Below are 12029 nucleotides of genomic sequence, written 5' to 3' on the forward strand. Positions count from 1 at the left end.
TGAAAACAAAAATATCATATAAGGTAGTTTTTTTACAAAATTAGATTAGATAGTTTTTTGCAAAAAGTTTTATAGATTAGGTAGTTTTTTTTGTAATTTTTCCTTACTATTATTTTCTATTTTGGGTTGTCTTTCTCATTTTACATCATTTTTGTTATTTAGATCAAAATAAAGTCTTCCTATCTTTTTTAATCTTACCTTACACTTTAACTCTCTTTTCAAATTATTTTCACAATTCAATTTATTTCTTCAGGTGGTCCTACTATTTCTTTATCATTGTGTAAAATACAAATATGACAATTTTTTTTGCAATATATGTGAGTAGAAAGAACCACGACATTGGCAATATGTCTAAGTCGTGTGTCGTTAATAGGTCGGGTCGAGTCAAAGTCGGAGTAAGGTTGGACTATCAAATTTTTATGAGGTCCATCTCAAGTTCGTCTCTGAATTGGACACGAACTATGTAATCGGATTCACAGTCGAAATTTTTTTTATCGGAATTAGATTGGATTAAATTCCTCAAATTGAGTAGGATCAGTAGTGAACAAGAGCAAATTCGATCTGAATTGTTATCCCTAGGTTAGAGTTTTCGTTAATTGATTTTTAAAAAGTATTATTTAAGCATTCAAGTAAATTCAATTTAAGGTGTTGATGCATTAGTAGAGTCCTTTGTCCTACTAGTGTTTTTAATTCGTACGCTTAAGTTTTTTTATCGGAAAATATCATGTCAAAAAGGTATGTAATTAAGTATAAAATATACACATATTTTGAATTTTAAGTATCGACTTAAATTTTTAATCGAGTTGATTTCTTGAAATAGTAAATTATTGTGAATATGCGATACATTGACAACATTGCATTCAAATTTCAAATATTCGAGTTTTGGGTGAACCATCTCCTAATAAAAATTTAAAATGTGACACCTTACAGCTAAAGAGTGACATTGCCCGAAAAACCATTGGCTATTCCGTCTTGTTGATAGGTTAGGTTCATACTAAAAGCGTTCAAAACGGACTATCTAATCTTCTAATCAAACCCTATTTTAACCCCACTTTAAAATGGATTTACAAAAACATATACAACACTCTAATTCATCCCATGAGGAAACATAGCAAGAGTGACAAAGGCAGTAATTTAGTTACTGAAGTCATAAAATAGCCTGCTAAGCAAAACTCAAAAAGTTACTAACAATACATTTTAGTTATTGAATAGCCAATAATTGAAGCTAATGATCAAAAGTATTATTTTTGCATCGTCGTCATTGTTCAGAGCTCTAGCACCACAACTGCCAAAATAAAGAAAATATCAGCTACCAATGCACTACTGAAGCATATTGATATTATTCAATATTTTTATTTAATATATTGCCACTAATATTTAAGAAAATATACTTAAGTAGGTATATATTTTTTAATTATACTTTCTCTGTTTTAAATTACTTGTAATATTTTATTTTTTCATGTAGTTCAATGCACTAATTCAATCCTTAATATCTCTAATTATATATAATAAAAAATTATAAAATTTTGATAATAATATTCTTTGCTTCGAGACAAATCAAACAAGATCCCACTTGATTATGTTTTAACTTATAAATTAAGAATTAATTACAAATTAAGGACGATGAGTGAATAGTGCAAATATAGATAATGTTGCGACAAATTTGGAATGGAGGAAGTATTAACTTTTTATAATTTTTAGTTATGGATAATTCAATATATAAATTATATTAAAATAACATATGAAATTGTCAAAAAAAAAAAAATTTAATGTAACAAGTATAATGAATAGAAGAAGTATCAGCTCAAACATTTTTTATATAGCTATATGAAATATAAGTAACCAAAAAACATTTTTAAAATACTCGTTAGGTAACCTTTAGGTGTTCTGCCATCTTGCTTCTCTCGTTTTTTGTTTTATTAGTTTCGTATTCTGTTTTGTTTTCTTTTGTAGTTGGTTGTACTTATTTATTTTAGTTATATGTATTTAATTTATCGTTTCCGGGTAGCTACATCTTATTATCTTTCTTAAGCCGGGGGATTCCTTTGGTCGCGCTTTCCTTTATGGGTATGAGTTGCAACCGTCCTTCCCTCCCCAAACCCTGTCCATAGTTTTTTTATGAGCGGGATATACTGGGTAGGATGATGATGATTATGATTAAGAAATTGAGTATAAAGAATTAAAGTAGTAAGATATTTAGAAATAAGAATGATAACTCTATATAAAGAGTAAAAATAGTGAGAACATATTCAAAAGTGGACAAATTTATTGAGACAAACTAAAATAAAAATAAGACAAATCAAGTATGGACATAGGGGGTGTTTGGCAATTGGTTATTGGCTGTTGGCTTTTTTAGTTGACTGTTTGACCAGTTGAAAATATTAGTTGTTTTTGTTGGCTTTTAAGCAGTTGTTTATGAAAATGTTTGGTGAATTTAAGTAATTTAAGTATTGATTGTTGGCTATTTATCAGAGAAAAAGTAGACCAACAAGCCAAAAGCCAACAAAAAAAGCTAATTGGAGTATTTTTTATTTTTGCTTAAAAGTTAGTTTTTCAGCTGGCTTAAAAGCCATTTATCCAATACTTTTTTGACTGTTTGACCAACTAACAAGCCAAAAAGCCAATGTAAAAGTCAAGTACTAAACACCCTATAGACTAAATAGTAATTATTTGTTAATTGATATTCCTTCAATTCAAATGACTAAATGATGCATATAATCATAAGTAGAGTAATGATAGATGGAGAGTAAAAAAAGAGCTTACATTCATCATCACTTGTGATCCAATTCCCAGTCTTAGGACAAAATTCATCATACTTCATTGTAGGTGGAGCTGATACTGCTGAACAATTTGTAGTACAACTTTCTACTTCCCATTTTAAGCTTATTTTTGGGGATTCATTATTACATACTTCATTATCATAACCACCTGACTTTATTGTTGCTGATTTATTCCTGAAATGCAAAACCTGAAATTACAAAAAGAAAACTCTCCTTTAGCAATCAAATCATTAATCATATACTTCTATATGTAATAAGTTACTATATGACTAACTCTTGAAACTATAAATTGATTTATTTTAAAAATTATAAAAATATTAATAAGACTCAAATTATTATTTACTTGAGATGCATTTTACTAATATCTATAAAACATAATCACAAAATTATGCACTAAACAATATAGATTATAATAATTGTTGGAAATACTTCACTTGTGAGAAAAGATCCCACATCAATAAATTAGTGGGTTTTGGACTTGTATATATATTGAGTGGGCTAATCCTCCTACGATTATATGGTTTTGGAATACAATAAACCTCACCAAGTGTATGTGCAAATCAACACTCTTGATTCGTGGGTTTGTGAGCTCGAGCCCACGGGTGTCCCGTGTCCACACGAATGGGTCATGGTGAGATCACGTGACGAATTATCAGGGCCTGATAATAATTACGTAAAATTTATTTTCTAATCCGGACCTTGCATCTGATATCACGTCTGAAAATCACTTTAACCAAAAGTGTAAGCTAATGGTTAAGGTTTCATAATATGTTGTATACCGTAACAAATTCAACCAAAAGCTAGCTTAATAAATGAATTTGGAAAGTATAATTTTCTAACCTTACTTCCAAATTTTCCTCTTTTCTCAGACTTAGCATTAGCAGCCCATCTCAAAAGCTCCTTCATTCTAGAAAGTGTCTTATTCTTATTAGTTTCCCCTTTATTTGATCTATCTTTCTTTGGATCATGATCAGACGGTTCACATTGCTGTTCACCTACCTTGCTTGATAATGATGATGATGAAGTTGATTCACTAATTGGCAATACCTTATTTTTAACATGCCCAGTTGAGTCTACCTTATGATTCTTACCAAGGCTTTTAACCAAATCATCTTTCATCTTCATTGAAACAATATATTGTTTTTGTTGCCTTTGGTTAAGACTACTAAGTCTTTTCCTATGAACTTTGCTACTAAAATAAGGATCTATATTACCTCTCCTAAGAAACAAAGCTAAATACTTAAGATTTTTACAATCTAATGTAGTTTCCTCGGGTTTTCGAGTTTTCTTCCGAATCCTTTTCTGCTCGTAAGAAACTATGTCCTTTAAATTCTCCTTATCTGCAACAAAAATCAAAAAATGTTGCAAATCAAAAAAAAAATATAATGTAACCCATCTGTCCCATTTGATTTGCTACAGCACATTCAATAGGGTCAAATTAAGGAGGAGTAAGTAAATTCAAGTTAGTACCTTGAAGAGATTTGTTCTCTAAGTTGGACTTATCGTCACCTTGTTTATGATCTTGTGTTACCTTGAATAACCACCGAAGAACCTGCTAATTAGTAATTAATCTACTATGTTAGTGCAAATTTAATATTTTTAGCAACTTTTTAGCACTAAATAAAATATAATTATTTAGTGCTACAAAAATATAATATAATGAAATTTTAGATTGGATCAAGATGAGGGTACTACAAAGCTCATAACCTGCATGGCAATGAATATATGTATGCCTTTTATATATACTTCTGTTGGTTGTGAAGAAATAAGATGAGTAAGTATTTCCTTTTGTTTGGGTCTAAAAAATTTTTGTTCTGTTTTGGGGTCAACTGGACAGCACAAAGGAGATCTATCTGTGCTGTCTTTGTGTTTGCAAAAAGATTCCAATCAAAGATGTTGCAAATATTGAAAAAAGAACACAATATTAGAGAGGTTAATTAGAATAGAAAATCTAAGGAAAAATATAATTGTTGTGTAAGGGAGACAACTAGGCAAAGAGTGGGGGCTGGTTGGCCTTGTGATTTATGCTTGTAATGTGCAAAATGTTGTATTATAAGTATAAACTTTATATCATATGGGAAGTACTATATAGTATACCATTAGACTTTTTAGAGTCGAGGAATTTAGGTTCGAATCTGCCTATGTTATGTCTTGGGTGATAATATTGAAAGATATGTATACTATGTTTTTGGCCATCTTATATTCATATTCTAAATTTGCTCTGGTTTATAGATTCTATTGTTGGAAAAGTAACTCATATGTGATTTCACATCAAAAAATTAGAGAGAGATAGTGTAACATATACTATATTTGATGGATCATTTTTCTTAGTACCAATTGGGTTTAGGATGAAACCTCATCAGATTTATGTGTAGTTAACTCTTTCCTTGTACGGGTTTTGTTGGGTACAAGTCAAAAACAAGTTTATCATCTATACGCTAAGTAGGCGTTGATTAATAAGTGAAAGGTTTAAGGTTTTAGGAGTTAGGAGATTGCCCTTGATGGTAAATTCTTGAGACATACACTTGGGGTGATCAACTAAAACCATTAATGAGACAACTTAATTTGTGGTCTTAATTTTGGTATGAAAAATGGGAAGAAAAAGATGGGTAGGCTATGGACTATCAGCAATTTTGTAATCAAATCAATGCATTTACTATCTTTGCAGAACTTTGTAGGAATGTTGATTGAAAGAGAGGAAAAGTAGGGATTATTGTTCTACTTCTACAATTTCTATAGTATTCTAGACAAGTGATGTTAGTTTTATGTATTAACTCTGAAGTCGTCATCTAGGGCATTGTTACTTAAAACGATATTCGGTTTGAAATGAGAAACAAGAACAAAATTCAGAAATACAACTTAGAATGACTTAGGAACGATTAAGTTCAAGATACACTATAATAACTTTATTGTTTTTCAATTACATAGTAGGCTAAATAAAATGAAGCGTCAGCAGAAAATTAAACTTTGCTAAAAAAAATAGTATTTTCTCCGACTAAAAAAATACCCGATTTTAGACTTTTTTGCTCTTTAGTTTTTACTATTTAGAAGCTAATAAGAAATCTATTACATCTCTCTAGATGTTAATAGGTACAATTGGACCTACCTTTCCTATTTTTACGTTATGTTCTTTTTTTATCAATAATTATTATCTAGCTTTCACTAATCAATTATTAAGCTTTCATTAATCAATTATTATTAATCCACAAGATTCACAACTAGATTACTAGTAGGTTATCTTTAGCTAATTATATTCTTCTCTTTTTAGCTATGAAGCGGAATTCAAATATCAGTAAATTTATGATTATAACATGATAATATCATGCAAAAATTTGAGTATAACTCGTTAAAATATTTTTTTTCTCAAGTTTAATAATATATATATATATATATATATATATATATATATATATATATATATAATCAAATAAGAAGAATTTTAAAATGAGAAGGGTGAGAAGGATTTTTGTTTGATTTTGTTTGGTTATTATATATACAAAAAAGGATACTATGTTATAAATTAAAAACATTTTAAAAATTATTTCATAGTTACCATTCTGTGTAACATAGTTACTTTTACAATTACGAGTTTTTGGCTCAATCGTGACCATAGATTTTTTTAATTTAGTGAAATCAAAGATGTAGAGTCCTTCTTACCCTTCTCATTTTCAACCCCTTTTTAATAAATCCTTCTCCTATATATATATATATATATTATATATTAAATTTGTTTCCGTCATAATTAAAAGTAAACTTTTGTCATACTTAATACATACGTCTTTTTGAATTTGAATGACCACCGTAACAATTCAGATTTCAATTGTCATTTTAATAACTTATGATATTTTATTGAATTTAAAAGTATTTTTAAATTGTCATGTTCATGACGAATTTTCATATAAGAAATATGCATGATTGTACTTTTTGGCATTACTTCTCTTATTGTACCTTTTTTTTATATAACTAGACTCGTCATAGTAATTATAACATCATCTAAGAGACCAAAATTGATATCAATTATAAAACATATTTTAAGAAGTATCATTATTTGATCTTTACATAAAATTTTTAGAAATAAATAAATGTCTACAATATTACTCCTATTTACTCAAAATTTCAACAAAAATAAGTCTAATCAAATTGATATTGGCCCATAAAATCATATCTACCTTCCCTAGTTGTAAGGTCAGAAATTCGGATGTTACACTAGTACATGAAGAATAAACCCTACCTTAATAGTTAATATACTACTCCTTAATACCCTTGTGTTGTATGACTAGCAAAGTATTATCACCCACAAAATAAGAATACAACACACATTTGGTGACCTTACTTGATTATCATATGGCTTAAATTGATAATGGCCCATAATCATGAAATTTCATAGTACACTAATAATTATGAACCAATTACTCACAAAATAAATTGCATCAATACTTCAAATCAACCATTTATTCATTTATTACATATAAAAAACATACGAAGACAATTAATTTTAATAAAAAAATTTATAGTAAATTCATTTAACATGGTATTCCACATGAAACAAAAATATGTTTATTATTACTACTCCTATGTGATTATAAATATTATAGATTTCCAATTTTTATCTCATTTAATATTTTGCCTCATACATTTATCTAGAAGAACCTACATTATGTAAACTTGATAATAAAATCTAATTTAACACAAGTTTTAACAAAATATATATATATATATATATATATATATATATATATATATATATATATATAACAAATAATCGAAATATAAACAATAAGTAAAATTTGTTTGAAGATTTAAAAACTAAAATTTTGCTCAAGTTAAAATAACAATTGGGTGACATTAAAAAATTTAAAAGAATACTTAAAATTGAATTGTATTTTAGATGGATGCTTGAACACATAATGAAATATGCAAGGTCAAAGAAAATTTTCATAATTAGATCTAGTTAATTGTATAATCATTTATATTGTTGTTAATGTAAATGTACCAGTTAAATAGGAGTATTTTTATAGTTATGTGTCAAACTAACTACCACATAGTAAAAAAATTAATCAAAAATCGTCATTCTGATGTGGTAAATTAATTCTTATTTAAATTTAATTATTATTGTACATATCAAATAATTACACATTACAACCATATTTACCATTATAAATAATAATTTAATATGTAATTCGTATATTTAATGCACCATATAAGACATGTATAGAAAATAAAATAGTTAGGTGACTGATCATATGGAAGTAAGGAAGCATACAAGTTGCCTTTTGAAACCGGGAAAACCTAATCCAAGATCGTAATGTGTTAAAAAATTATGCAATATGGCTGCTTCTGTTCTCACATCAAAACATTTGAGAGATCAACGTTGATATTAAAATGAAAAACTAATTAAAGTTACGTATAGTCGAACTCTATCCTAACGCGAACCAACCAGCATATAATAAATCTATTATAATAGCTCTACTTATCAATCCATATCAAAGGAATAAATTCAAATATTTAGTTACAAATAATTGATGGTTGAGCATGTGTGAAGGATGATATTTTAGGTGATGAAAACAATGAAGGGAAAATGGTTGTTGGATCTCATAAACTAGCATGACCAAGTTAAGGTACCACATGGGAGAAAGAATAAAGATACATCTACTAATTAATTATGTAACTAATTAAATTAATTGTACTTATATTTTATTAGGTAAGAAATTAATTAAGGGTTTTGTACTTTAGAAAGTTGTATGAAGGGTACCTTTAACCTTTGTGTATGAGCTTCACTGAAATTTCGTTTTCAACATATTCTTAGGGCACCTAGATTAAATGATGTGGCATCATTTTATTGGTTATGTCATTTATAGAGAGGGAATAAAGGAAAGATGTCTCCATTTTTAAGGATGATCATGAATACTTTATCCCAAATGATACAAATATTAAAATTAGTAGGAATTATTAAATTTTGTGACAAAAAAAAAATATAATGTGTGAATAAAAATAAATTAAAAAAGGATGAACATACAACATAATGTCGAAAATAGAAATATTATAAAATTGATATAATAATCTAAAAGATAAAGTGTGATAATTTATTAAGAAGAAAACTAGTATATTTCTAATTTTCTACTTTGCTAATAACAACAAAGAAATGGTGGCACTAGTTGATCTTCATGTTATTTGATCGGTGCTAGGAATTTTAATTTTCATGTGCATCTTCTACCCCTTTTCTTCCCCCTAGATTAGTAGATCTAATTTTTTTTCCCCTCTAAAAAGAAAGACATACTCACTTGTTGTATTGGGTTTTGCTATTTTTTATTTTTATTTTTTGAAAATTTTTAAATTCTAATTTTGGGTCATGGCACATTTTTTTATTTCTCATTTATACATTTAAATTACTTTTCATTTCATATATATATATATATATATATATATATATATATATATATATATATATATATTATATATATATATATAATATATATATATATGAGTTATAAACTACGCAACAGAAATACAAATATACAAGGGAGGACACAAGGCCTCATAACAAAACATATACAACCAAAGTTTACAAAAGATAACAAGAGCTACAAAATCGAAAGATAACGATATGACACAGGTTATGCTTCGCCCTCATCACTTTCCCCCAATGCAATGTAATGCAAAAGAAGCTCCAATACCTGCTACGCTTGTCTATGATCCTCCTGCTGCTCGACATTAGACCAAAGGCCAATGTGTCATAGCAGGACAATCATAGAAAGTCATCAACAATCAAACATAAACACAAACACGTACACGTCAGTAGCTAGCATCAAATATAATAAGGTCAACTATTAGATAACATTATGTTATACAACATAAGATGATTTCATAAGACACAAGCACAGATAGTAACTGTTTATCATCCACTTATACTTCTTGATCTCATTACGTCCTTTCCAACCCGAACCATGTGTTCTTGGGTAGAATGCAGGTATTCACACTCCTCTTTTCAAAACTTAAACTCTTGCAAAACACGCATAGTATCAACTAAACCAAGGCATTGGCAGAATACCTAACACATGACCTTATAGAGCTTGTCTATGTTATGGTAAGTGTGCTCATAGTCTGTAATACCCTTGAGGTAACTTAACTTAGGCACACTTCTCACTACCATAATCTATTCTATCAATGAGTAAGTATTCTATCAATGAGTAAATGTTCTATCAATGTGTAAGCCTTCTATCAAGGAATGAACCTTCTATCATTAAATAACTTTCAATCAATGAATAAACTTTCTATCACTGAATAACTTTTTATCAGTGGATATTTCCTCTAATTCTTGGCATAGTGACACGGCCAAGGGTATTATCTGTCATCCAACGCCCATGGCAAAGTATGAGCTCATACCCCCTCCAGCTGACCCTCTCGGGTCCTACCTTTGGGAAAAACTAACACACTGGGGTACTCATTCAGTGAAGAGGTCACCATATTGGGGTTCGCAAGGCCCGCATGGTAACACATCGGTCAAGGGGCGGTATGGGCCATCCGGCGCCCAATGACAAAAGTATGCTCATACCCCCCATACGATGATCCCGTCGGATCTCACCTAGGGGACTAATTAATCAACCGGACATAATCCAGTTGAGTCACGCCAGCTAATCATAATCTAATACTTTATCAAATGGGAATAACTCTCGTTTTCGACTATTAATGAGTGCCCTGGGATAGCACAACGTCGAAACCCACTGAGCAACTCAAACAAAATATGAAATTCACCTATAAAGGAGTCATTCTAACTCCAAGTAAGGCATAATCCAATTCCTAAATAAATAAAGGGGGTGGTCCTCGCCTCCTACTAACACTCTCATTCTCTATAACTATTCTAAGCGCAAGGATTTCATAGTCAATAGCTCGTCGTATAAAAGTGTATTCACTAGTACCTCATAGTTTCGATGCAACGTATATTTTCATAATAAACAATAGCATCTTAAAGCAAATTGCATATAAGGGTTAGTTACTACGTATACGTACCTGTAAGCGTTACTGCACGACCAAACAGCCACAAAAATTACCCAACTAAAATTCTACCTTCCTCTTAAGAACTGGGATCCTATACAAGTTGGTGTAGGACTAATAAGCCTATTTGTCTCCACTTAAGAGCATCTAACTGCCAGAACAAATTATCATTCACCTATTCAAAAAGTAACTTCCACTTATTCTTATGCATACTAAACCAATTCACATTACTTCGTTTATAATTCATATGTTATGACATTAACTCAAGAATCACATAAGCTTTCGCATCCACTAAACCAACAATCAAGTAAGCTTTCACAACAATAAAGTGCATTTTATGACGATTTCTTTAAACCAATGAGGCTCAAATTATAAGGCCTTATCACTATGAAATTCCCTAGGCTACTAGCACTTGTATAACAAAATCAATACTAGCAACTTATAATGATATTGATGTTAGTGACAGCCTTGCGATATAGTTTACTACAATGTACAAGATTACTCATGATGACAAAATGGCATGAAAAGAAGCACCTCCCCAAATAATTTGAAACAAAAATGGCAACAATGGTTTCTTCCTACTTCAACAATGATGGTATTCAACTTTAATAACCACGACCATACCACAATCGACTAATAATAATACTCAATTATAACAACAGTATCCACCATTATCTTTATAATACAAGTGACAATTAACACCACTTTTTGCGACTAATACTCTCAATTATAACAATTATTATCACCAATTCACAATCAAATCACATTTTCAAAGTTTCTACTAATCTATTAAATTACAAAACATCCTTAAACACAAAGCGGTACAACTATTATCATTTTCATTCATACTCTAAACCCTATCTCTTGATTATATTCAATTCATTAATCAAGTTCTTACCCATAAGAAGATTTAATAAAGAATGATGAAAAATCACTATAAAACTCATAAATTTAATGAGATTCTAGTTAGAAAAATGATAAAAAGAAATCAAGTAAGGAAGGAAGATGGCTTACAATGGAGGAACTAGTAAAGGGTAAGATAGTAGGTGGTTGTTGTGGTGGTGGAGGACTAAGGTGGGGAGTTGGCAGCACTAGAAGGCAGCCGGCTGCTGTGAGAGCAACACGTAGCCCTGCTCGCTGCTGGGAACAGGCCATGCAGCCTACTGCTGCTCGTGGTTGTTTGTGGGGAGGAAGAGGAGCTGCCTTGCTGTGGTGGCTGTTGGTTGCTGTCGTAGAGGAGGGAAGAGAAATCAGTGT

General features: G+C 29.9%; 1 protein-coding gene across 1 annotated transcript; it reads right to left on the reverse strand.

The window, feature by feature from the left end:
- Positions 1–559: 559 nt before the first annotated feature.
- LOC130813143 (uncharacterized) lies at positions 560–4822 on the reverse strand. Its single transcript, XM_057678891.1, has 5 exons — positions 4488–4822; positions 4251–4332; positions 3621–4120; positions 2764–2968; positions 560–1285 (listed from the first exon to the last, which is right to left on the reverse strand). The coding sequence occupies exons 1-5, from the start codon at positions 4491–4493 to the stop codon at positions 1266–1268; spliced, it is 813 nt and encodes a 270-aa protein (XP_057534874.1). The 5' UTR covers positions 4494–4822; the 3' UTR covers positions 560–1265.
- Positions 4823–12029: the final 7207 nt, after the last annotated feature.

The sequence above is a fragment of the Amaranthus tricolor genome, chromosome 5, assembly GCF_026212465.1.
Source record: "Amaranthus tricolor cultivar Red isolate AtriRed21 chromosome 5, ASM2621246v1, whole genome shotgun sequence".
In the NCBI taxonomy this organism is placed as follows: Eukaryota; Viridiplantae; Streptophyta; class Magnoliopsida; order Caryophyllales; family Amaranthaceae; genus Amaranthus; species Amaranthus tricolor.